The sequence below is a fragment of the Varroa jacobsoni genome, unplaced genomic scaffold (assembly GCF_002532875.2).
Source record: "Varroa jacobsoni isolate VJ856 unplaced genomic scaffold, vjacob_1.0 scaffold_290, whole genome shotgun sequence".
Taxonomy (NCBI): domain Eukaryota; kingdom Metazoa; phylum Arthropoda; class Arachnida; order Mesostigmata; family Varroidae; genus Varroa; species Varroa jacobsoni.
In genome coordinates this window covers 102563-130090 of record NW_019213192.1, presented here as the reverse complement: position 1 = coordinate 130090, position 27528 = coordinate 102563, and the positions used below count along the sequence as shown (strand labels likewise).

Below are 27528 nucleotides of genomic sequence, written 5' to 3'. Positions count from 1 at the left end.
AAGTAAAGCCACTAATTTCTGTAATATGTAGCATTTGTTGTGACACGAGAAAAAATCCTACAATTGAGGTGAGGCAGTTTACCAAAATACAGAGCTGTATGTAGATTCGAAAAGATGGAAAGATTTTATAATGATAAAATAAGCGTTCACCTATAAAAAGTCTATCCGTGTTTAATTATAGATCTTGAAATGGATTGATATAACAAATATACATCTTTTAATCGATACGCTTGCGTTGGAGAAAGCCGCAATAAAAATGTGCGACATGGGTAGCGCGGGTGCTGCTGGTTGATATTGAAACAGAAACACCATATAGAGTATTCCGTAATTAAATACCTAAATTAGTGTGGGTGGTGGATATATACATATATATATTCTATCAGTATAGGAAGATTCAAAACATTTTGGGTTTATATGTAGCGCATCGTTGCTTTACTATTCACTATATACTAGCATATCGTCGCGATGAAGCCATCATATTGTCGCAAATCAATGCTGAAACACGTCTCTTTCAATAGGCAGTTGAGGGACACACGTGTAATAACATACGTGGATAGCGAGGTCCTCTAGATTTTTTGTGGCTGTAGCGGGGCACACCTAAGCTTTGTTACTGGATGTTTGCCGAGGACTTAGTACTAGGAAGAGGAATGAGAGGCGGACAAACAAGATGGCGAAGTATTGAAAGCGCTTATCAGCAGTGAGACTGACCTCTAAAGGCTGATATGAGTTATTACCTTTGTATAGGATGTGGGTAGTGAAGGAATTGACTGGGAGCAGGAGCGATTACTTCCAATGAAAAATAGCCGTGACAATGGGTCGGTATGGGATGTCTGAAGGTTTCCACTGTCGCCCACGAGGAGTTGGACACATGAAACGACGATTTGTCTGCCAGCTAATGTGAAGCGATTGGTAGACCACGGTGTATGCAACCATACACACTGTCGTATACAAGAGACGTGAATGAAGTCAGCCTGTACGGACTGGATTAAATGAGAAAAACAACATCAGTATAGTTAAAATCACTACAATTTATATCCATTACATTAGGGTAGTTAGTAGAGCGCTGCCTAAAGTAGCGGACGCGAATACAAGTCGGCGAGGGGATGGAAACGAAGTTGCGTGCTTCGATTTTAGTCCATTTCCAATGAATAAACGAAGTGGTAAATCTCAAAACAATTAAGAATGTAACACTTTCGATAGCGAGTAGCAGATTTTCATGCAAAACTTTTATGAATTAAAAGGCTAACAGAATAAAAATTGTCCTAGTAGTTTTTGGAGAAAGTTGAATTCCAATAGGATCGAAGCAAAGAAGGGGTTCGGAGGACGCGATAGACGACGTGCCGTCAAGCAGACAGACAGTGGTGCGTAAAGGTTCAAACACAACAACAAAGGCGCCTAGAGAAGCTGAGAGAGAATGGCAAACTAAAAATGATGGTAAGAAATGAACGTGAACACGGGGAAGGTGACGAAGAAATAGACAATTTACCGGATTGTTATCACATAATCGCTGAGTGGCACAGAGAAATGCAAAAACATGTCCACGACAATGACATCCGGTTTGGGAACGGGTGATTATTATAAACATTACCATTATTATAGTTAACAATAAGAGTAACAAATGCGGACACAGAGAAAAACGTTCAAGTCGGATGGAATAGAGACACGCCGTGTCGCATAGATCTAAGACTGTAGAGGTAATCTTAGGAGAGTAGTCGACGTTGCGAAGCAGGATACCTATAGACAAACGGAAGTAACAAGCATGCCATGTGTGTATATAAAAAAACATAGTATGCAAATAAAGCAGACAGTGAGATGTCTCGTCTGGACGCTACCGCACTACTATGACTTTGACAATACACCTATTATCATTATTATTGCCATTATTTGAAAAACTACAACTGTCATTACTATCATTGTTACCATTGTTTTTAATAAAATCGCTTTATAATTTTACTATTGCTATCATCTGCATAGATTATTAATTTCTAAAGAAAATAATGAAAAAGAGGGAAGGCAAAGCTTCGTGAAAACGGTACACAATTTATAATTATAATACTAATTAAAATTTTACTAATATTATAATGGGATAATAATGTTATTTGTTGATGGCACATGATAATGATGATGATGACCATTATTCCATTGTAATGCTGAATATGTTATCTTGATTGTATCGATGGAAAAATAAATCTAGTTCTCAGATCAATCAAGGCGTAATTTTTATATAGACGACCGATAAGTTATTCCAATAATTAGGTTGCTCATGTAGTTTCTTAAGAAGCGTGAATCGATTTCTGGTACGGCACTTTTTGACATCGCTGCCTCTATATACTCTATAGGCTAGTATACATGTGCCTAGTTGACTCAGAAACGCGGTGAACAGAGATGCAGATTCGTTCTATGTCTTGTACGAGCGTGAGGTTCCCAAACAGAGCTTACCGCAAATACCCATTGGCAGCATTAATTATTGTGGACGTTTTACCCTTCTTGCGTTTGGAGCAATAGGAGCTACTGCATTGTCTTCTACATCTCCTACGGAACCGGTGATCCCTGTTGCCGTGAATGCTTGGCGGGCGTTGAACTGTATTGACATCCTGGCTTCAGTTCCTGGCGCCAATCGGAAGAAGTGCGAGGAGCTAGCGGGGTCAATGAGGCGTAGGCTTACCCAAGCAATTCTACAGCCGTCACTGCACGCTATTATACAAACCTGTTTCAATATAAAACCGCTTAGCACAATTTCGCTAAACAATTCTCGTATCGGCATTTTTGTGAGTGATGACTTTACTAGTGGTGGAGCAACGTCAAGAGCTTATATGTTACGAGAACACAATTAAGCGGCCTCAATGTTCAGCAACGTATTTTAGTAAATATGGATTCTGTGGTTTCCCTAGGTCTTGCACTCACCTTTTGCACATTTTTTTTTGCAGTGACAGTGCTGTAACAGCTACTGTTAATTAGAAATGCCCTTTTAGCGTTATTGGTTAGGCCATTTTTATTTGGATATGGCCTTTTAGATTATTTTGTGTATGGCTATAATCTTGTAACTTCGGCATACAAAGAAGAAACCGACTTTTTAAGTGGAGTATGCCGAGCTTACGTGGAAAAGACTGTGAGGAAGGTAGTAGACGTAACTTTTAGCTTGGTCTGTTGTAGTGCTAATCTTTCCTTGTATCAGGTACTACGGGCACATAAAGTAGAGATGTTCAGTTTTTGAGATGCTTTTACTGATATGTTCAGATTAAACTTTAACAGAGGCACTAGCCCAAGGTATAATAATGAGAAAACAACAATATTTGTAAAGATTAAACAGTAATAGGCAGAATAGACTGCAAGAAATATTGATGTTTTTAAAACTGTCAATATAGTCCAACGTATTATTAAATGCCAATAGCATTCAGTGAGGAGCCAGTTACAGTTTACTGCCGTCAAGTGATGGTTGTCAACATCTACAATATGATTTTCTACAGTTTTCGGAACCGATAATATTATTAAAGTTCTCCTTTTAAAAGATCCCTGCTTGGTTTTAATGATATAGGAAATGATGTTACTCACTTACAGACTGACAAAGTGGCACAAGCTAAAACAATAATTTGTCTATTTCGGATAACCTTACACAACGTTTATACTGTGCCGGGTTTTATTGTATTTATCAACGTTGTCGACTGTCTGTTGACCCGGAAAATCATCGGGAGTACACTCTTCTCTCAATGCGAAAGCATCGTATGGTTGAAAAATTCCTTCAAAACCAAGACATAAAGGCTCTTAGTAATTGAACCACGGACGCTCTGTCAAGCCCTCGTTTCGAAATAAGGGCGTACCCGCCAACCCGATGTGTTAATGGCCTGATGAGCAGAGGATACGATGCGCACTGTGATAGGTAGTACAATTGATTCTGGCCAAAGTAACGATAAGGATAATGGGAGATTTAAGCAAAATAAATATTGGGAAAACAGAGCAGATTCACTGGGCGGCGGCTACACAAATTGTCGGCATGATAATTATGTGCTCGAGAATTACCTTACCATTATATTTCCACCATTACATCACATACCAGGAATAAACTCTAATAAGCTAAATCATTGGAATTCGCATCGGTCGATAAACGGTAACCGATATTGGCAAGACAGTCCCGCAATCTATCCCGAAGTCTTTCGACACTATCGAAATATGTAGACGTCAGCAGGTCTGCAACCAGCCGGCAGACTTATGGAAAAGACACCGTATCCGCGATACCATTATCGGCCTGGTGACAAAAAAACAGATATGAGTTTTGAAGAATATGGTTAACAAACGATGATACCAGTATGACGCCTTTAGTTTGCTTGATGATTTTTAATTTTGTATTTCAATCATACCAATTTTTTTGCATATTGGTAACGGCATTTTGTACGGATAGCTGCTTTTGACTACGTTCACTTCATAGAAAAATGATGATAAGAAGGTTTCTCTGAATTCTTCTAAACCGGATTTTTTTAAAATCATAAATTTCTCGCTGAAGTCTGCACTGCTAAAAATGCTTGGTGGTGTTTACAGTAGCGGCTAGATGGCGATAGCAAAAAGCTGAGTGGTAGAAAAAGGATGAGTAACCACAATTACTCAAAATAGGTACATCTCTCCGTCCTGCTTTCTGGGTTCTCACTGTGACACATATAGCCTGTAGTGAATCAGTTATCCTCTTTGGTAGGAAAAAGGGGTACTGGCAAAAAGTATTAAAATCGAATGCTCTATTGTTCATGCAAATTACGCTTTGTGCATTGACTGAATAACAATGAGGTAAACGTTCAAGCTTCAAAGTACCTAACTATGAATAAGTGCAAAAAAGGTTCCGCCGCTATAGGCGACCTATAATTTCGTTACATATCAAAGGATTCGCAAATGAAGCCTTTTAGAAAAAGTAGGCCTTGATAGTTATATGGCAGCTTCCTGAATATACTAAAGTAATTTTAAAATTCTTGAAAGATGGAATCATTTGAAGGGAATACCACAAGTATTTGATTAATAGATTTAAAAACAAAGAAGTGCTTTATCGAAACCTCATAGAGAATTATGTTAGCCTAGAACAAAATTGTAGTGCGATACGTTCTTAAGTAAAATATTGAAAGTATTAATTTACGTGTGGATACAGGAAAACACGTTCACAATGGCCCAGATTAGCCTTTACCATACTTTTACCTCCAGTTGTTTTGTTACTGTTTGTTAACGTTGCCCAGGGGGTCATTCCAATGATGTATTTTTAGCAGATACGGACTTTTCACTTGCCCATATAATACTAATGTTCACCTCCTCATTCGTTCTCCGCGAAAAGCGCAAATTCTTGTGCCAAGCTCATCTTATATTATCTTAAACAAAAAGATACTAAAACTTACAAAATGCTTTCCTACATCTACGTTTTTTCTTCAGCACGGAAGAGCAAACTGGTCGAAGCAGTTGAAGTAGATTTAAACAACAGTACATTGGAAAGATTATTTGTGTCCATAGCGGAAATTTGCCGTTATGTACGTATATATCATTAAAGTTCTGTTACTTTAATTTCAGAAGTTCATAGAAGACAAGTTATATATTCATAGCAATACTTCAGTAATTGCTTGCAATGTGGAATCTGAAGAGAAGAAGTAACAGAAAAAACGGCACGGACGGTCAGACCCACAAACATATTTCGTGTTTCACAAATGCACACACACCTTTGGTATCTGGTACTTTTCACACTGTTAACTGTGGTAACTTCAAATTTACTTCCATAATTACCGTGAAGTTGAATGTGAACAGCGAACTTCGTAGCTTCCAGTAAACTTAATGGAAGAGCATAATCAGGAATTCATTATAGTTGACCTGTTAACATACATCTGCTGCTAAAACATTTTTTATCCGTCACAATGAAATTTTTTTTTAAAAAACTACATTGTGGAAGGGGTGTTAGATGTGGCGAGGTCTCTGGATAGCTCGTTGGACTTGGGCGGCAGGAAAAGCCCGTAAGATATTTGTCCGTCCACCTCATTTTGAGAAACTTCCACTGAGTGTGTCAAGCATTGAATGGTGAAATGTTGAAAGTCGCGGAGGGCAAAAGGTGTTGTTCACTGTAATACAGATATATGTGAGTAAATTCAAAAACATGCAAATATAATGTTTTTATAAGTAGCTAAGTGTGTAGTAGTAGATCGCATAACGATATTCTTGCATTTTCATATACGGTGTCGGCGGAGCTCGCGTTAGTTTACACTGGGCTTCCGCTACGTATACTTTCTATTTATTTCAAACATATCTTTAATATTTATTCTTAAACCTTTAAAATCAAGTAGCATTTTATTATGTAAGCAGATCCAGTATGCCTAATACGTTTAAACCTTGACTTCATTTTGCCTCCCTAATTTAGAGCGCCTATAAATTAGATTGCGAAACATTTCGGTAGATAAGATAATTCAGCAACAGCTTTTCGTTTACGAGAAATTGATCTTTTAACAATTTTTATTTCTTTGCCCTGGAAAACATGGCCCTCATCTTCTGATGGACAAATAGAGATCACTTACTTTCGTTAACTGGCCGAAGCAGATACGATCGAAATCATCTTATGGTTTGATTAAATAAATCATGTACGCTCTGATATCGTAAATGGGCGGCAATTAATTTACGATGTCGTAAATCAATTACTTCCGAATGATAACTGTAGGCAGAGCCGATGAAGGATCTGATAGCATACGGAAATTTCTTTTTTTGCCTATTTTTCTCACGGCCAAAACAATAAGTTCGCTCATAGTCTCATATTCTGTTTGAAACATCAGAGGAACTCACCCATATTTAGCGCGTGTGAGGTACAGTAGTCTGAACATTGTTAGGCGATACGTTCCCTTACGCATATAAGTTTAGTGAGAAATGAGGAAACTTGAAAAGACTTAAAAAATCAGATAGTAATTGGTTTGCTCAAACAAAGTGGCGTGTTCTACATTCTGGAGGTGTTCTAGGAGTGCGACAGAGAGTCTTAATTCTCTTTTTTACGATGTATGCACACAAAAGCTCTTATTATGAATCGCCACACTACGAAGACAACTACGACCGTTACTACAGTTGTTTACGAAAGCTGTAACTGTGGCCACGGCTACTATCGGAAACAATCGACAATTTAAAGGATGCTGTAAAGCGGCATGGGTCGAGTTTGCGACTAATGCGGATTCGAGGTCTACAGATCCCTTTATTTTTTGCTTGTACCACGGTTCTCTAAACATATACTAGATTTTACCGATCTGTGAAGTGGAGCTGGTAATGACACTGTAAGTATAAAAACGAGAATGTTTACAAAAAAATGTATTCTGCTATTTCGCATTTGAACTTAGCATGTAGTACTAGTAAAAAATGGACCACATTTTTCTAAAGCCATTTGCATACGGAAGTACATTTCTGTGATCTTGATTTCGCCACAGGCTTTATTGCTACAGAAAATCAGCAGCAATAACACGCTTCCTTTCGAACGTTTTGATCCTATCAAGTTTATTCCGTTCATATATTTATACGTTATCGCAATGGCGGGTATTATAAACCCGAACTGAAGGCGTCCTGTAAGACCAAACATAGTCTATATCTACCTCCCGTGGTGATAGAGTATAATATAGGGTAAACCTTTTTTTTACTTGTACGATAATAAATCTTGGTTAACTAGCTTTGAACCCGCGCATCATGTGCACTCAATCGAATCAACATCACTGAAGCATAGAAAATGGTGCCATTTAGCCTGGTTGAACATAACTACCCGTAAAAGTTTATTGGTTACTCCAATTCTAAACGAACACTTATAGGGCAACACACTTAATATGTAAAGGAATCGAAAAGGGGCATGCCATGTAAAGTACCATGTGAACCACAAAAGGTCTCTTTTTTCTGTAAAACCTTTTTATTGACAAAAACATATACCCACATTAAAGTAAGCCATGTATTACGTATGCGCTTTACTTGGTAGAATAAATAATTTATCAACGCCATTAGATGAAAACATTGACTGAATGTTTTTAGGTTGCCGTTAAACATTCTATAACGAACTTTGGTTATTCAAACTAGACCGTTACGTGTTTTTAAATTTGGTTTAAATTATGGCGGTTATGTTATCAATGGTACAATTTATTGGCTAACATAATCAAGCTGAAATCAAATAATGTATACGCTCATGAAAACACAATTACGACTGTTATAACGTACATAGTTACTTATGACTTCTGAACCAAAAATAATGAGAATTCGGAATATAAAAAAAAAGCATTTTAGTTATTTTTAAAAGCTAATATGTAAATCTAACTGTAGGACAATGGACGTTACTTCTAGGTGCTTGCCATTGTAGGGTGTATACTCCAGCCAAGACTATAGTAGGACTTGCTGAAAGCATAACTTCGTTCCCGTTTTTCGTAAGCCTTTCCCTGTATCGATATTTACTTTGCAATATTACTACTTTGACTCAGCTTTTAACTTAGAGCCAAATACAACAAAGCTATTTTATTGCAGCCGCAGCTTAGAACGCTCGTCATCCATATTTATATGGCTCGCCATGCATACAATTTGTTTTTACAACAAAATTATATTTGCTGTTATAGGAAATAAGGAAAAGAAGCATGACGCGAACGCAAATGAAAAAAATATTCGTTTCGTGTCTCTCAGCGCTTACGACCATCTGTGACGCAGTCAACAGGCCTTCGTGGGCTATCAGTTCCCACCAGCTGTCTACATGCTATGATTTTATAATCGGTGCTTTTTTCACTACTTTTAAACTAACTGTAAATTTCCCTATATATATTTCTTCGCAAAGAAAGTGTATATTTTATACGTACGATCTATTTCAAGATACTTCCACTACAAAAGCCTCAGATCACAACCTTTACTACTTAAGTGGTCTGTCGGGGTACATTTGGTAGATTATTCAGTTTACTTAATTTCTTTAAAAGTCAATTATATATTTAGAAGTCTTAATTGGATTAACCAGTTTGAGGGCTTAATAAGCAAAACTAACTTATTTCTATTTTGCGTTATGTATACGCTTTATTTATGCTAACCAGAATAGAGTCCTAGAGTGCATTAAAATAATGCGGTAAAAATATTAAGCTATTTGTAGCCTGTTTTAAATAATCCTATATTCGATGCAGGAATCTATAATAAGAGTCGAATAACTGGTCTGGTAGGATAGCTTCATAATGAACTATGCATGTATGTGCTATAACGGAAACGCATCGATGCACTATGTCAGCTGCTAGATCTTTCTGTAAAATAAAAAACGCGTATCTCGATTCAGTCGGCGCAGGCTCTGCAGGATGCCGTCTGGCAGAAAAACTTTCGGCCATTCAAGATGTGAAGGTGCTCCTCTTGGAAGCAGGCGGTGCTCCCCCGGACTTCACTGCAATCCCTCTCCTCACAAGGCTTTCGTTCGAGGGCGATTGGGTCCAAAGATACCGAGTCGAGCCTATGAAAAATGCATTCATTACAAAACCTAATCAGGTAGGGTGCGCTAATACCAATGGTGAGTGGAATCAAGATCAAATATTTAAGAGATGTGTCTGGGAAAGAAGAACTCATAATTTAGTATACCTGTGACGCGGTATTACTGTGTTACCCGGTCCAGTAAAGTAGGTCCAGCTGTGGCATTGTTCCAAACTGTCAGCCTACATATTTTCTACGTACAAACGAAACAGTCATTCAAGCGGATACGAGATTTATTGTTCGTAGCAAATTAAAGTATCTACTGGAACAGCAAAATCTTTCAATAAAGAATGGGTAACGCCATTGGAAGTTCCAGTGAGAAAATGCATATAGTTGGTGAATCTGGATGGCTTGTCATCGATCCTTATCTACTTCTATCACTGTGTAACTTAACAACCCTTGTCTGAGCGTCTGTGTGGTTGAGCGATTAACAGCATGTACGCCTTCTACAACGCCGTAATATGGAATGATTCGTAGAGAAGCTGCGAACAGCAGAACTGGCCAAAGGTACAGCAAACTGGTTCTTTTGCAACTATTCAAAATAACTCTAAACTATCTCTTTTTAGCTGCTCTAAAGTTCGCGTAGAAACCCACACGCGAAGCGGAAGCGACGACAAAGACCTAGGAGGTCCAAAGAGTCATAATTGTCTAACGAAACTGTTGAATACTACTTGCTTTGCCCAACACCGCTACTCAGTCAATCGATCTTCTAAAATGACGAAAACAGAACGTATCTTCATTGACGCTGCCTAATTATTACGTGACCGATTCCTTCGCCATTCGTACCAGGAGTAGTGGTCACGCAAGAGCTTGTATCATCCCAATCCACAATTATTGCCTGCGCATTATAAAGCTGGTTGCCACAGAAGACAACTGTACAATTATAGTAGGATAGAATTAGCGATATCGCAATGTTTTTCGACTGGATTAGAAGGTGACAACGAATCGATAAAGGAACAGGTCAAATACAGTCGACTAGGCCACAAAAAAAAAAGCAGATGATCGAATCGAAGTTTTTGAACTTCTATTTACCACAAACATCTGTGTACATCTGAAACAAAAATCTGCGTTGGAAAAAGCCGTGGAGCTTCTCTGAAGCTCCTTAACTATGAGCGAAATGTTTAGTGAACCCGTGAGAGCGACGGTTACTCTAGTACCCTACTGGACATCCTTGTTTAATCTTTACTCAAATAAAAAAAAATCGAGCATTAACTTTTAAAGAAAAAGGGAACTCTGCAGATTCGAGGTCTTGCAAAGGAATTATGAAGAAAAGCTCTATCTACTAGGTTTTATTAAGCATTTTCATACGATGTTTAACTTCGTTCGTAGAGTAGCGTGGTTGTCTGCCAAGCAAGCGACATAAATTCCGTGCAAGCGACTGCATGTGAGACTTCTATGAATGAAATAAAGATAACGTTAAGCTTTCTTGATCTACCCCTCTACTTGATTTTTCACCTGGAAAGCAGCGTTTGACCTGCGTTTGAAGACTATCGTATTGATAAGATGTACATAATCGGGGGTATCACTCAAAGTGTCACAGAGTAATCCTATATTTCTTAATAATAATATCACACAAGGAAGCAGAGTTAAACACTGAGATTCGCATTTAGCTAGCTGTGCTTCGTTTTTTCTTTTGTGAACGACGTGTTACATCTCTAACGACGACACTCCTTCGTGAAAACGATCTTATAGCCATGCCACAGCGTAACGTAAAACAGGAGCAGATTTCAAATGCAACAAGTATTAATAATCTAGGGCAAATACATTTTTTGACTCGGCCTTCGAATTCAAAATGCCAAAACAGAAGATTGCTGTCAAGTTTACAACGAAAGGAAGACTTGCCAATAGTAGCTCTTTTCATCTAAACCAAGCATCTCTAAAAACTCAACTTTTCGTGTATTTCGGATTGAAGCTAACTATAACAGGGAGGTTCTTCGCTGACTAAAAGAAAAAGAGTTAGGAAGACAATCATTGTAGTTGCCCTAATTAAATTAAAAACCGCTAAATCGGTCAGTGTGTCTTGAAGAACTAGCAAATAGAAATATTTGCAATATTATACCACAGTTAACAATTTGAGAATTACGTTATTTCATCCGCAGAGCGCAAGGATACCACTATCTAGAGAATAAAAGTCCTTTTGCTAATAATTTGCTAAACTAGATACACCATAATTATGGGCATAATTGAGCCGGCCAGCACTGCCGAATCAGATTAGTGAAACGATTTGTTAACTTGAACATTAGACCATTTTATAGTTTTACTACATATTGCTCGTTTACGTAAACCGTGTGAAATAGAACAGATATGAGTGTCAATATCATTATAAGTATTATGCTCTTATAGCCGCAGAGCATAGTAACAGGGCGGGTGCTTGGAGGCGGCAGCAGTATCAACCTAATGAACTATGAGCGAGGCTCGCTGCGCGATTATGATACCTGGGATAAAGATTATGGAGCCCGTGGGTGGAATGGCGAGGAGATGTTTAAATACTTCCGGTTCGATGAGAACAACCATGACTATGAACTTTCAGGTATGTATATGTTGAGATCATCAAACTGCAATTTCTCATTGTTTGATAGCGTACAGCGTGCGTAGTAGAATTACATAATGTGATACGTTGCCCCACATGTCTTCATTCTGACACACAAGTTCGTTCTACCGTAATTGGCATTACTACTCGATAAACTTTCGTTATATCAAACCTTGTTATGCAATGAAGTATTTGTTTTGCATGTAAAACCTGTTCCCTTTAATGCCTCCAACAGACGAAACACACGGACGCAAAGGAAATCTTCAAGTGACCTCTTCGTATGATACTAACATTCTTCGAGGATTCTTTGGAGCCTCAAGTCAAATGGGTTACTCAGTACGTGACATAAATGACGGCAACGTCGAAGGTGAGTCTTAATTCTATGTCTGAAGGTTATATAAACCACGCCTACCTTTCTCTTTTGGAAACAAGTCTAACTGTCTGCTCTGGTAAAGTAATATTATTAAAAGCGAGGTTTACAATCTAGTTGACAGCTCAAACTTCTAGGGGCCCCCCGATCGACGCACGCTAAAGAAAGGGCTGTTGTTTTGCTGTTTATAATAATTCTCCGTTTTTGCCAAGAACGAAATGGTAATGGGTACTAGAAAGCGATCGCCGCTGTTTTTTGTTCGAGCATTTTTTGACTGGTGAGTAATAGTCGTCTATTCGCATTTTCGAAAATCATGATTTGATCATTATCATAGGCGTTTATCGGATGCAAGCGACAATCGGACCAGACGGACATCGTTCTTCAGCATTCACGGCCTTCATTCAACCGCATCTCGGAAGTCGAAAAAATCTTCACGTGGCGATTGGCGCTTTTGTCACTAAAATTATCTTTCAAAAGACCTCCGATCCGTACGTATTTAAGCAGAAGTTGGCGTTAGGCAGCCAAGAATCCTTCAAGCTTCGTCACTTAACGCAAAACGAACTTTCATGGTTAAGTGTTTACAATCCTACAGAGTTATACTCCTTATTTACTGACGGCTTTGAGTCAAATCACACAGTGCAGATGAAGCAGTATTATTGTATAGTTCCGTGTTTATTTTCTTAAAAGCCATAATTTAGGAGAAATTAGGCTTGACATAAACTATGTATGAGAGAACCTGAAGCACCCTTTGTAGAAAAAGCCGTTTTTAAATGTCATGCATTTTGTCGAATTGGAAATAAAATTGGATGGCGCTTCTGCTTCTGGCGGTTGTATACTATGTTTCGACAGAAGAACTATTGCGCGCACAAACTTCTAGTTCAATTTAAAATAATGTATTCCTCAATTTTGTATTCCAAAGTTAATAATGCCTGTAGTTTCTAAGCACTATATGTAAATCTTCTATAGATTTCTACCCAATAAATATTTAGGTCGATTGTCGATTCTCAATGTCCGCTCGATATTTACGAGGTAACCTAAAATCTTTATTCAGAACATTGAGGGTGCTACCTTTTGCAATTATAAAAAAAGCCTATATGTGCCATTGAAAATTAAATGCGATTGCCCGTTTAAAAGCTGACTTTTTTCGGCTGTGGTTGAGCTTCATTTTGGGTGAGCTGCATGTTATGTTTCAATGATAGGTTCGTTGGAACTAGTTCTACTCGAATACGTCTTTCTTTGTTTCGATTCTGAAAAACTTGTCTTAACTCTGTAATTTAAAGACAAGAAAAAAAAACAAAATATGGTTGACAATTATAGCATTTACTGTTCACGGTGCTAAATTGCTAGAAACGTGACTACAGCCCACGGTGTGGAGTTCGTCATGGACGGTAAACACCACAAAATCTGCACCCTTAAGGAAATCGTTCTTTCAGCAGGAGCTATTGAATCGCCTCGGCTTCTAATGCTTAGCGGCGTTGGCCCTAAGCAACATCTCGAAGACATGCAGGTAATAGTCACTTAAAATATAAATAAAAAATGTCTGTATTCGACTTATATTTTCTGTCTCAAACATCACATAATTTATTTTAATGTATGTTTACATTTTTGACTTTTCGCCTTCCTGTTTCACATTACAACAGACTGTTAATTACAGGTTGCTGAGAATGCTTTGTCTTCAGCAGATAACTTGGCGAAGTGATCATTCTGCCTGCTTCCGCTTGATGCTATGCCTATTATATAGCCACTGTCAATGCACTTTGGGTTATTTTTGTCGCCCTTATTTGCTACACTGTGAAAAATTTACAAGATTGTGGTGGTCTCTAATGGATATCTGAACCAAGTAGTAGACTAAACTTTGTTTGATTGATTCAGTACAATGAAATGATTCATTTGGAGTTAAGCGCTAACGATATATTAGGACATTAGTTTTTAAATGAATAAGATATACGACTGTACCATACCAAAGTGGCGAAAAGTGATAAGTATTGTTGCATCTTTTTTTATTGTTTCGTCTCTATTGATGTTTGCGACTAGATCGATGTCGTTTCAGATTTGCCTGTGGGGCAAAACCTTCAAAATCATGTAGCTGTTAGGGGCATTGATGGCGCGATAAATGCGACGACATTCCTCGAGATTCCGAGCATCAACGATATGAAAGCTTTGATGGACTGGTACAAATTCGGCAAAGGCCCCTTTACCTCGCCTTATGGAACACACTTAGGGGTAGGTTTTTACAAAATGAATGAAAGCGATTCAACCCCAGATATCGAGATCATGCTTCAGGGATTGCGTGACGACGCTCCACCATGCACTTTCCAGGTTCGTATGTTCTACATCTTTAAATAGTATACTGCAATCACTACAGTTTTCAATCGGAATGACGTAAAACGGGCATCTCTTTATTAATTAGTGTTGCCAATTAGTCTAACCAATCCCAAGATGTTCACTTCAATGCTGTAAATGACTGAGTAGGGGCTCGCTGCACGGCATACACAAGACGCATGAACTACATTTAAAAATTTACCAAATTAGGTTTCTGCGATAAGACAATTCGGCGACCTGTAGCGTCAAACTCCTTAGGTGCTCGAAAATCTACGAAATTGTTACTTAATATGGGGTTTAATATGGGGTAAATTTTTTAAATAATAAAAATATTTTAAAAATGCCTATTAGACTATATTGACACCTTGATGTGGAATTTTGTAATTTCTTCCAAAACGATGATGCTATGTTGTTTGCGCTAGTCTCGCCGCACACAATGAAATTTTCGACAACACTCTTTGCTCACGCTACAAGTAAAATCTAGCGATTTGACAGCGGCTTAACTTTTGTAAGCGCGTTTTTAGCACAAAGTATACGGCCATATTAAGGCTTTTCGATGATTAGAAAATATTTATTCTGGGTGCAAAAATTGGAGAGTAGTGGCCGCTGGTTTATCCATTATGGCAAAAATGACAAGAGCTAAATCATTACGCGATCATCTTCAGATCTCAAAGCTCAGCAAACGAGTGAGGACAACATCATGCGATTCCACACGCTTTGGATAGACAAAACGGTTATAAAACTTATTTATAAAACAAGAAGTTATTAAGGTGGACAAAAAAGTGTGATGAAATCGCGGATTACCTGAAGGTTATATGTCTTTGTGCGAGACGGAGAACCGGCTGTCATAATAGATATAAGGTTCTTGATCATTCGAGTCCCGTCCAGGTCCACAGCGTTCGACAGAGCATTAGCATCTTTGCTTTGAATCTATTCGTGGGTCATGTTTGGGCGACACGTTGACGTGTCTCGTACTAATATCCCGTCATTCATGGCCGACGAAGAAAAGCCTCAAACAATTAGGACAGGCTTCTTAAAAAGACTCGGCAAAACATTGGAGGAATGATTGAGGTGACCAATAACTACATCGAATAAAATAGCGTAACAGTTATGTTTTCAGCGAACGATATTGAAAATGGATATAGTTTTCATTTTACGTGAAATACGATTTGCCGGTTATTATTTTGTATTTAAGAGATGCACTCTCTGTAGTACGGTAAGGTGTATGGACGAATAAAAGACACAGCGTATTGATGTAGTATGTCGCGAGCGAACCAGTTAGTATCTTATATTAATAAAGTGTAACGTCCTTTAATTGATAGTTAGAACTGATTACAAAACATAATAATAATAGCGACTTTATTGAACTATGCACATAAGGATCAAAATATATACGACAGTTTATTTTCGGTCTATAAAATCTTAACTTACATTGATTAGTTCTCAGAATACTGTCGAGGGTGCGATCAGCCAGCGTAATACTATTTAGATTCAAAGGAGCAGTGCCGTACACTAGGATGACTTACCTAAGTTACACATATGCACCCTTGTGTGATCCAAGTTAATGTTGATGTAAATTAAAAAATCTATTATAAGTGCTACGCATTATAGTATAATTAAACGCTACCTTGAAACATCGACTGAACAGTTGCTGAACACGATAAATGTATTTGTCTGCAGGACAACAAAGGAGGTCCGGCAAACTTCAACTTACTCACAATTTTGATGCGGCCTAAGTCTCGTGGAACAGTTCGTCTTAGGAACAAGGATGCCCGAGTGCCTCCAATTATCGACTTAAACTACTTCGACAACGCTGACGATATTGAAATCCTCGCGAGAGGTACGCCATTCATGGCAGAACAACATATACTTACGTGCTGATAAATTCAAGTGGTCATTTAATAGTTATTATTTATATACTAATTGTTCGTTCGTTCGAAGGAAGGTGTCTCCTCTTAAGCATTAACACATGTTCCCTGTTACAATAATCAAATTGGCCCCACATGTACAGCATCCGTCCGCTTCTAACTATTAGCCTGCTAGGCCTTACCGGGGTTCGCTGATCCATCCTTATCTTCCACGTAACACTGAACAATGTCATTGGCGCCTTATTGCAGTCTCTTTTCATAATAAAGTCTCCCTTCAGCTTTGTTGCGGTGCATCCATTGCATTGTTGGCATCATTATGTTGCTGTCTTATATCATTACTCTATCTTAGTAATTCAATCAGAACGTTTCAGGGATTTGGTCTTTTACTTAGATTATTCACTTACCGTAATTCAGATATTGCATCTACGGATTTGAGTCGTCTTGTCACCTTGCAGAATGTCCTATTCACATGAGATTATCTCATGCTTGCACATATATATCAATATGATCGTACAATTTCAAGGTGTAAATGAACATACGTTTCTAAAAGTAATCCATGAAAGCACTATGCCGCTTACGAGCACAAATAGGTAGGCAATGTAAAAGCTTTGATGTTTTTTGGAAACTCTTAAGCGTCTCTTAAAGCAGACACCAAATTGTGTTCTATGATAAATCATAGGACAGCATTTCTTAAAAAATCAAAAACAAACTTGCATGTATTGTTTAAAGCTTTGAAATGCGTAGTTTTTGCCTTGAATTTTCAAACTCATGAATGAAAACTTTTATGTCCAACATAGTGATTTTTTTTCTTTATCTCCGATTACACTAAAATCCAGAAGGAGTGTTTTGGTATCTATCAACCTGAGACGGCATTGCCCAGGTTTGTTTTTTCACAACAGGGTTTGCCCGTCAAGTCAAGTCTACATAAAAAGACCACAAATATTATTAGAGCCGTTTTTAAGTGGTCGGGAAATACTAATGTGCACAAAGCTCTATTCGTTGAGGAGTATGCAATATTTTATAATTTTTAGTACTGATTATGCAGGCGCCAAATTTTCGGCTGATCTCCTCAATACAGAGGCGTTCGCTCGCGTTGGAGTTTCTTACGCAGCTACTCCAATTGACGCCTGCAAAGACAAAGACGCGAGTTCACTCAACTATTGGAGATGCGTAGTTACCGTCAACACGGCTTCAATGGGACATCCAGTGGGTACCTGCAGAATGGGAGCTAAAAATCGCAGTGACACCGTGGTAGATCACAAACTCAGGTATTATACTATCAGTTACCAATAGAAGAAAAACGAGTCAGATGTAGAGCTATTATATTCTAATTGCACTAAAAGAACATTAGCTAACAGCCGTTAGTAGTGAATTATTGGGACCTGGTTTTAACTTCGCGTTCAGCGATCGTTTTCATTGCAGTAAACTAAATTGCTGAATATAATTGACCTAATAATGCTTGTGTATGTGTGCGTTTACGTAATGCAGGGTGAAGGGCGTTAGGGGTCTGCGGGTCGCTGACGCCTCAGTAATGCCAGAACTAAATACGGGACATACAAATGCACCAGCTATTGCCATAGGAGCTAAAGCTGGAGATCTTATCTTGAAACAGCACGGACTGGTCTCCTAGACTCGATTGGTAATAAAAGAATGTGTACTATATGGGAGATAATACAATCTATTCTTCCATTTACAGGACAAATGATCAGATGTATGATAGGTGGTTTAAGATTTGATAAGATATTACTGTAAAATAAATTAGTAATAAAAAAAATGTCAACTTTATTGTATGTATAAGGTTATAGTTAATATTTTTACATATGCACGGCCCGATAGTTACTTAAAAATCTTTAATATTTACCTTATTCATATCAAGTAATTTTATTAGAAAGAAGTTTGTTTTGTTTTACTGAATACCTACTTTCAAATGAATTAGCTAGAAACTAAAACCTCCAACTTTTTTCATATCCGGTCGTTTTTCTGGCTTCGAAACGCAATAACTAAAAAAAATTAACAATAAATAATCAGATTAGGTAATATTTAGCTGGTCTAAGGGCAAATTCGAAAGCGTTAATCAACATATAAATTGTACGTGATCGTTTAGAACCTACGTTTGAATGGAAACGTTCTTGATGGAAAAAGTAACTTATGTACTTAATCGCCGTATTATTTGGTGCTATAACTAAAATGATTGATTTCGGCAAAAACATCGCCTTATGCAACGTTTTAATTAATTGGACATCGTACCAAAAGGGCACGTTCATCAAGGAGTGTCTGTAAAGGATCTAACGCAAAAAGTCAGTATGGCACGACGTATCATTACCGAGCGTTAACACAGACTGAACTAGTTAAATTTGCTTATATGCGTTCAAACACACCTGCGATTTTGCTGCTGAAACATCTCAGCTAATCCTGCGCATTGTAAACATTTGACAGTTTTTACTATTTACTATTATTATACAGCACATTTGTTTTGTTTACAACAATTTTTTTTCAACAATTTTACAACAAAGGACGTCTTATATTTTTTTTAAACTGAGCCGTACTTTTACAATATATCGAGCAACTTTCAATAATAATTGAACACACCTTGTACTAAATAAAGTACTCTTCAAATACAAATTTCCGCTTTTCAAGTTAAAGTGTCAAATTAAAGAGCACGCGTGTTACAGTTTGAGAACTTTCTTGAAATCCTACCAAAATGAATGTAAACCTTACATTGTGTACTTGAAGGTACTGAGCGATTCAATTTGAGAAGTGTTTGATTTGGTTTGAAACATCTTAAATTTGGTTTTGAAATTGCCCGATTTAAAGTGAAGTTAGTGTTGCATGGTATAATCAAATCTGATTTTCATACAGACTCAACCTAGTAAGTTTCTTATTGGTCTTCTTTATCTTTAAAAAACTTATCGGTCTGGTGGAAAAAACATGTTCACGCCATTTTTTGACTAGCCATATAGATTACGACCTTTTCTTTACCGAGACGTGCGGGAATGTTATTTGTTTGACTATTAAACATAATAACTCTTTTAACAACATATAATAGGCATAAAATAAACATAATAACTCTTAAATAGCGCTTATAAGTAAAACATACAACTACTGGGTCATTTTTCCCAGATTTTTTTGGTTTTAGATCGCTTCCGTTTTTATACACAAAAACAGTCCATGGACAGTAATGCCTACAACGGCTCTTATAATTATTTGATCACCAATAATATGTGGAGTACTATCGTTCGTGAAGTTAATCGAAGCATTACTGGTAAAGAGGAATATGCTTCAGCAATGTAACCTGGGACGACTTGAAAAGCTGTATACGAGAGCTATTCGGCTGCTGGTGATGCTCGCAGGAAACCTTGGAGAGAGTCCAATACATTTTGGGTACAATGCCGTATGTTGGCGTGTCGTTGCATGTATGTTAGCAGGAAAGGAGATCAAGATATTCATACGCAAACATGTCGTCGTAGTCGAAGTTTCGACGCTTGACATCTATGCAAACAAATCATTGTTTTTTTTTTATAGAAATCTATTTCTTATACACCTAGCGTGGAGTCAAGGGTCTGCGTATGGCAGATACTTCAGTAACGTCAGACCTGGTTACGGGCCACATAGTGGCGCCGACAATCGCTACCGATGCGAGACTGTCTATTAAGAGAGCAAAGCTAATCAAGATAGTATTAACAACTGCGTTTACCGTATTGAGTATTAACAAGTTATTTGAGGATTGGTAAGGTTGTGGTTTGACGGTTAAGTAAGAAGTCGTCTAAACCTTAACTCGTAACTGGAAACACAGTATACGTTGTAGAACTAAAACCTTTCGGCTTTAATGACATCGTCGTGTACTTAACACGAACACTTTTCGTTAAACAATAATCTTATTACGAACCGATAGCAACGAAATATATTTGTTTATACGATATTTCAAAGCGTACTTACCAACAGAAAGTAGAAAATAACTATTTTGTATTACTGATGACAGAATTCGTATGTGTTATTTTATCTTTGTATCTGTCTCGTACCTGAATAACAACGTGTCCAGAAAAAATGGTAAAAGTGAGTGCAATGTCTCACAGAGCTAAAAATTTCGCCATGTCCAATGTTCAACGTATATTCAATGTCTGTTTCAATGGTGTTTTTGAACCAGATACTTCTAAGCATGGTCACCAAATCAAGGCAGGTCCTTACGAAGTATTTCCGAATATGCTGCAGTACGGCTGATTCGCGAAAAGTAATATGAAAAGCACTTCTTGAAATTTGAATTTTTTAGAAAGCGGTCCACTCTCATTTTTATGGTATTCTATGTTAAGAGAACTCGTAAGAATGGCAAGCAACTTCGCAATAATGCTGCCCTCACACAACCATTATCCGAAAGAGTTCACTTTTAGGAGTTCTTGTTTAGTTTTTCGTTATAATTACAAAAATTCTTTTTACTACCATAATTAAAATAAATCACAGCTTTTAGAAAACCAATTTTACTTCTTATTAGCCAGTGTTGCAGATATGGTTTTTTATCGAAAAAGTCCGCGCCCTCAAAATCTGCAATCGGTTGGCTGAGAAAAAGGTGCTATCATTAAAATATACACGATCTTTATATATGATGCGCAGAAAGTAACGCACATTTCTTAAGAACTGCAATATAGCATAATGTTTATCTATAAACCTGAAGATAGCAGGTATGCTATTTGTCGATGCTGTTCGCTATTGCGGCACAGTATCACCTCACTGTAAGGTAAGCATCGTTGCTACTAATTACCACTCGTAGCGGCCCCTGCCAGAATGAAAACACGACGTACACACATTTTCTTCGGAACCATGGACACCATAACCTGAATATGGTGCAACGCCTACTATATAAGAGCAATGAAATTTGGTCGTTTTACTTTTAGCTCTAAGATACAAGCTGCAACGTTTCTTCGAATAAATAAAAAACGAATATTTATTGCTTGGTTGTTACTTTGCAAAATTTGTTAAGTTCTGCTATCATAGTTAAAAATAGCCAAGCTTTAAAGTTGAGTCATAGATGCTGTCAGCTCTTACATACACACTGCCCTCAACATTTAAATGTTAAAAAGATCTCAATAAGCAGCTAAGCAATTTTTTATACGTTCCCTCGGTAATCTCCATGAAAAAAATGTATACGACCAGTTTTTGTTTAGTTGCGTTCAAACACTAAAAAATTCGTTTTATTCATTTTGACGAACGACTACAGTGTGAGTCGTGCAAATCTTAAGTTTAATCTATCTAGCCCTCGACACCGTTTTGTTTCGGTATCATTTGTTCGCTATCGCAGAGCCATAACGAAGCGACTGTCGCTGGGCGGGTTTTAGCGTGCGCGCTTGGTTTCGACGTAGGACAAGTAGGTCCGCGTGGTGTTGATAGCAGTAAACATCGGTGCCTGAAGGTTTTGCTTGAGCGCAGTCATACATTAGAAAACTAGCTCAGGTATGTCGCAGCCAGCACAGGCTGAAGACGAGGAGTTCACTGGGTCCAATCTTAAAGAAAGCGAAGAATCGAAGACAGCCGAAGGTGGAACGTCTGAGGCTGGAGACAAAGGCAGCGAAGAAAGCGACGCCAAGAAGGAATCAAAAAAGCCCGATGACGCCAAAAGCGGAGAGTCGAAGACTCCGACTGTCGGGACGGATTCACGTTCCTCGGTAAGAGAACAAACCACGCTTTTGAAACCCTTAGTGAATCCGGCCAGTCGATATCTTCGCGGATTTTCAGGCATTCGTTTCGGTCCATAGTAGAAGTAAGGTTCATTTGTGGTTTCGGAATTAACATGGCGACTAGTATCTCACTAATGCTATTCGTACTTAATGCTGGATAAGCAAGACCAAGATGGGTATAAGCCTCCATATAGTATTGAAGTACACGATAATATGAAGCTCATAATGATTTGTCAGGCAGTTAGTTTCAACTGAGAAAGTTACAGCTTGTTTATAAGGAACAATGAAGTTTGCAAAAATTGTTTCGGAGCCCTTTGAGACTAAGTTTTCTAAAAAAGCACGAAATATGTGGGCGAGGAACATTAACGACCTTGGAACTTTAGTTGATTAGAACTTAGAAAGGCGAAGTATTATCTTTTAGTGATGTTTATCGTGCCAGCTGGAGGCTGTAGGTCTTGGATCCATGCGACTAATTTGAAAGGGAAAAGATGGCCTCGAAAAGAGTTTACACAGGTTTAAATAAACGCAGTCAGATATACGAATAAACAGTTATTCCCGCAGTGCAGTTTGTTCAGTTAGCGGTAAGTATTTCAGACTTCCATGTTTAAGATGGCTGCCTCACTGCACGAAACGGAGATAGGTCTGCATTTAAACCTAGACCACCATGTCCTTAAACTTACTATCACGCGATGAGTTACTTTATACCATTATATTTAATACCATTATATGAAAGGTTGCGTCACTTAATCCCGCAATTTAGTAAAAGCGGACTACGGTAATTTCTCTAATTCGTATCGTCTGCAACCTCAGGTGAATCAGCGTATCTGTTACCCAATTAAAGAATTTTATTAATAAATCGGTTTAGCGAAGATTTTCAGGCATGGGAATTCCTTTGTGGTCAGACTTGCATAGCTTGTGTAACGGTGATCTCTCAAGAACATAGCGCTCGCTAATTATTTTTGGTAAAGGTGGTTTGTATCGTAATTTATCGCAGGGCTATAGAACCATCGGTACCTGCTATCCTGTAAAGTGGCACTACATCCTTAATCTCACACATGCTTATATAGGCTATTATAATTTACGTAAATAAACAAGTAAAACAAAACGAAATACGATATTAAAACAACGGAGATAATTTGTACTCTATTGTAAATCGTGGATTGGATTCGTTTCATTCTTCGAAGCCTCGTATCTAGGCAAGATGCTAGGTGTGAAGCAAGAAAGTACCGAGCTATGACAGGAGGGCTTCGGGAAGGTACTGAAACTCTGGATATACACCTTAATTATACATAAGAAGGCTGTTGTTATGGTGAAAAGGCGGACGTGTTTCTGTGGTCCAAGCGAAGGTTCTGCTTTCCAGTCGTTTGGCGCTTAGGGGGTCTGATGTCTTTGTTACTAAGCGGCCGCTACGTTTTAAGGGAACCTCCTCGAGGCTGTAGATATACTGTATTTAGCACCGTACCATAAGTGAAACAGTCTTCCTTCAAAGAACGTAGTGATAGACGAACTTGTATGTTCGAAAGATTTGTCAATATATTTAAATAAACACAATATTAATTTTTTTATGGTTTTAGATACTGTTGAGGGTTCCAATCAAAATGGCGTGGCCATTATAGTTTGCGCAATTTCAGGCTGCGCATCGGTGAGCGAAGTTCTTAATGCTTGCGCGTGCCAATGGCCGCGCCTTATTTGTTGTGCGAGGCTTGTTTAACAAATTTTATATTTGTTTTAGAAACCAGTGCCTTCCGGTTTAAAAGGTGCCGCAAAGGCGCCGGGTACAAGTGCGACGCCCTCAAAAGGTGGGGAAGCTAAGAAGAGTGATACCGTTAAGAAGGACGTTTCAGGAAAAGACATGAAATCTGCGATGAAGGGCCCGCCAGGCAAAGACAGCCAAAAGAAAACGGACGGGCCGTTCAAAAATGCAGGAAAAGGACCCAATACAAGCAAGAAGTCTAAGAAAGGCTGCTGTAACATCATCTAACAAATGAACACTAAGCGTGATAGCCTTTTGAGCGTGAAAGGCGATAGTTGATTAACTACAGCCAACGTCTGTGGAAGTCTGTTAGAGAAAAGAAAGAAAAAAAGGGAGAGAAATCTGTAAAGGACGTCGGCGTTATTGAAACGTCGGATCTAGCCAACGAGAGAATTAAATAAATACGAACTGACTAATGATATAATAAATTTATATAGTATCTGCTCGAGGTTACCGCTGTCACCATTGTCAGTTCGTTGTGTATACGGAGCTGATATGTATGATCAATTCTGCAGATTTTGGTTCATATACTGGGCTTGATGGAAATTATAGTAGTCCGGTACTATCTCAGATTCGGATCGATTCATCTGTCTTGATTAAGAGCCGCGTATGTAGAACCAATCGTTTAAATATGGTATGTAACAGGCATATCGTTCGTGTATGTGATATGTAACGTGCTCTCTTGAACGTGTTTCACTGCTTGAAGGCTTAGACGAAATTTTTTTTGAAATAGAGACGGGCGGCGGCTTCTCTTGTTTTCTTGGTCTCTTGTTTACAAGCTGTTCTCAGACAATTTTATAAAAGAAGTTTGGGGTAAGTTTGAATTTCCATAAATCACTTTATTTACAATCGTATTTATTACACAATATTTTACAATGCACACTTACACAGTCACACAGACGCTTTAGATCCCACGGATCTGCAAGCATGCCAGGCAGGACACTGGGCAAATACCCGTAAAGGCTATTTTCCATTTGCAATCACATTGATGATTCGGCTCATTTTTCAACTAATTATGACAATTAAAAATTACCTAATTATCATTCCTCGTTACGACCAAGTAGTCTCTGCACTTATATTATTGGCCGTTTCGAAGTTTCAAGTAAAATGATTGAATCTTTACCAATTGAACGCATGTTTGCCACAGCATAATCCTAATTCATAAGGGCATCGCACTCTGACCTTGCTTTCTCCTATCACACATCACATAGCTGATTATATATACAAAAACATTAGTTTACATGTTATTATCGACAAGTTCACACATGAATCGGTCCCTCGGATCGCATTGAGGCATTTCGGGCATCTCACGACCATCCTGAGCGTTTTTTGCTTCACGTGCGCTCCAAATCATACGCGTCGTACTTTCGAGAAGCTGATCAACTGAAAGTTGGTTGTCCGTTGGAAGCGAGTCTGTAGTTGCTTTCAACATTTCTGCAACCTTCTCAAGCTGCTTCTGAAAACGCTCAGCCGTATCTAGCCTCTGCTTTTTCTGTACCTCCAACATAACCCTGATAAACACAGATATCGAAATTAACAAAAGTTTTTAAATGGAATCAATGCAGGTAGATACACTTTTGTTCAAATACATGAGATCTGCGGACACCCCAGTAGACCAATACATGCTACTCTCAGCTAGGACATTGCGCCAACACGGTGAGGTATTCTTAGTTGAATAAGGAATACCCACAACTTTTAAACCGCTAAAGAATGTACGCATCTAACTGCATCACAGAAGATTTGGAATTCTCCGTAAAACGTATGCTGTTACAAACAGGAAGTTCTGGGGAAAAAGTGCGTTTACAGCATACATCAAACATACTATAGCGTCACATTTCAGTTCACTAGATCTTTAGATTTAATAAATCAAATAACATCTTTAAACAAATTCGCTAAACTAACTGGTATGTACGAACGCGTACACACGATAAAATTTACCTGAGTGTTTCTCTGGCTTGGTGAGGCCGAAATTCATTGATTAAGTGGTGCATGTGAACGAATAGCAGGTTGAGGTCGTCCTTTTTCTCCTCTCTTCGCGAAGTATCGGGGCATTTGATTAGAACGTCAATCATGTCGATAAAATTGACAAGAATTGAATGATTCAACTTTTTTAGTTCGCGCTTTGGATCGTAGCTCTGCGGGTGTAGACGTTTGATACCCTGGGTCTCTAACGGCCTGATAATTGCATCATCCGGATGGAATGGTGCGTCGAACATTCGGTATGCCTCCTAGATGGACACAGTAAAATACGACAAGCAAAGAGATAAAGAACGATCTCTTAAATAAGACTTCAACCAAGGCTTCTATCAGTGACAGAATTCATGAAGGAACTTACAAAATGACGCTTATATGTAAACGTACGTAGTTCACTGGTTCTCTATCGTGTGATATCATAGCTTGACATATTAAGGTTTGTTTACTAGGTAAATAAATAGTTCCATGCAAATTTGATCTGAGTTTGATTATGTCAACTCTGGTACTAACCGTGATGGGTTTCGGGGGCGACAGGGCTCGCCCTCGTGCAATGTTTTCATCCGTGTAGTGCTTTACGTACTGGAGTGGAGGAAGAGGCAGTGAACTCGAACGCTCACTCATCTGCAACATTAGAAAAGCAGCAACGAAAACAGCTTCATTTAAATTCTGCATTAAATACTGATTTTTTAATCAACACATGGCATGTACCAGCCAATTTGGGCCTGTGTATTAACGAAGTTTAAAAGAATAACAACAAGAATGACAATAGTATTGCATCTTCTGTAGCCGACAAGCATGCAGATGGGTGTAACCAAGAACTTTTGAACAATATTTTGCTCATAGCGAGCAGCACGGAACGTCGTCAAGTGAAATTTGTGTTTAGGTAAACTACCTGAACGATTCTTTAGTTATACTGCAGAATACAAGAAGGTCATGCAAACGCGATATTAAGCACCTGTGTAGAACTTTTTGATGCTACAGTTCGGAGGTTGTCTCAGATTTGAAAAATTATCATTTGATGTTGTATACATAATTAAAGCATAAAAATAGGTAGTACAGCTTAATTAAAACAAGTGAAGAGTACTACCCTTTTGAGCGTTTCTGGAAATAAAAACGACTTAGTCGGATTAAATTAATATTTAGAATTAACTAATATTACTTTTTATTCCATTAATTGGGTAAAATTTACTCACGTTGATACACGTTGTGTTATCGTTTCAACTTCTTACTTATAACCTATGCAAATTTGGATTTGCTATTAATTAATTGATATTTCTATTTTGGCATTAATTTGACATTTACCCTGCCGATGTCGTCTCGCGTTACGGTATATTTAACTCTCTTTTAACGATTTCCACCAAACCCAGATGAATAGCACAAAATGTCGAAATTCAAAACATTCCAAACTTCACCACACGAACCCGTTTTCACCGTTACGATTGATTTGATCCCCGGTTCGTTCGCTGAGGCGATAATGCTGGCACAGAAGTAGTCTTCATTTGCAACAAGAGACCATTCCGCCGAAGCTTGTTTTTATTCCATCTCCAGATGAAAGCGTATGTCTGTGTGTTTTTATTGGACTGTCCTGATTGTGTTGT

General features: G+C 38.2%; 3 protein-coding genes and 1 long non-coding RNA gene across 9 annotated transcripts; 2 read left to right on the top strand and 2 right to left on the bottom strand.

The window, feature by feature from the left end:
* Nucleotides 1-878: 878 nt before the first annotated feature.
* LOC147753694 (uncharacterized) lies at nt 879-7276 on the bottom strand. Of its 2 annotated transcripts, none has more exons than XR_015310422.1 (3): nt 7232-7276; nt 2483-6074; nt 879-980 (listed from the first exon to the last, which is right to left on the bottom strand). It is a non-coding gene; the product is annotated as an uncharacterized LOC147753694 (long non-coding RNA). The 2 variants fall into 2 exon arrangements; XR_015310421.1 differs by lacking the exon at nt 7232-7276 and adding an exon at nt 6787-7225.
* LOC111259063 (glucose dehydrogenase [FAD, quinone]) lies at nt 5992-18327 on the top strand. Of its 4 annotated transcripts, XM_022830748.2 has the most exons (12): nt 5999-6091; nt 8305-8384; nt 8571-8721; nt 9263-9465; nt 11791-11977; nt 12213-12344; nt 12682-12835; nt 13695-13854; nt 14382-14666; nt 16350-16509; nt 17583-17805; nt 18026-18327. In XM_022830748.2, the coding sequence occupies exons 3-12, from the start codon at nt 8589-8591 to the stop codon at nt 18165-18167; spliced, it is 1779 nt and encodes a 592-aa protein (XP_022686483.1). In that variant the 5' UTR covers nt 5999-6091; nt 8305-8384; nt 8571-8588; the 3' UTR covers nt 18168-18327. The 4 variants fall into 4 exon arrangements, 3 of the variants coding, with proteins under 3 accessions (XP_022686481.1, XP_022686483.1, XP_022686480.1); XR_015310420.1 differs by lacking the exon at nt 8305-8384 and having other exon boundaries at nt 5992-6091; nt 17569-17805; nt 18026-18160; XM_022830746.2 differs by lacking the exon at nt 8305-8384 and having other exon boundaries at nt 5996-6091; nt 17616-17805.
* A 3437-nt stretch (nt 18328-21764) lies between these two features.
* Nucleotides 21765-24418, top strand: LOC111259085 (uncharacterized). Its single transcript, XM_022830787.2, has 2 exons — nt 21765-22191; nt 23936-24418. Exons 1-2 carry the CDS (start codon nt 21982-21984, stop codon nt 24182-24184), a joined length of 459 nt encoding a protein of 152 aa, XP_022686522.1. The 5' UTR covers nt 21765-21981; the 3' UTR covers nt 24185-24418.
* A 352-nt stretch (nt 24419-24770) lies between these two features.
* MED7 (mediator complex subunit 7) lies at nt 24771-27528 on the bottom strand. 2 transcript variants are annotated; one of them, XM_022830785.2, is made up of 4 exons: nt 27233-27528; nt 26441-26551; nt 25895-26184; nt 24771-25467 (listed from the first exon to the last, which is right to left on the bottom strand). In XM_022830785.2, the coding sequence occupies exons 2-4, from the start codon at nt 26549-26551 to the stop codon at nt 25194-25196; spliced, it is 675 nt and encodes a 224-aa protein (XP_022686520.1). In that variant the 5' UTR covers nt 27233-27528; the 3' UTR covers nt 24771-25193. The 2 variants fall into 2 exon arrangements, with proteins under 2 accessions (XP_022686520.1, XP_022686521.1); XM_022830786.2 differs by having other exon boundaries at nt 27352-27528.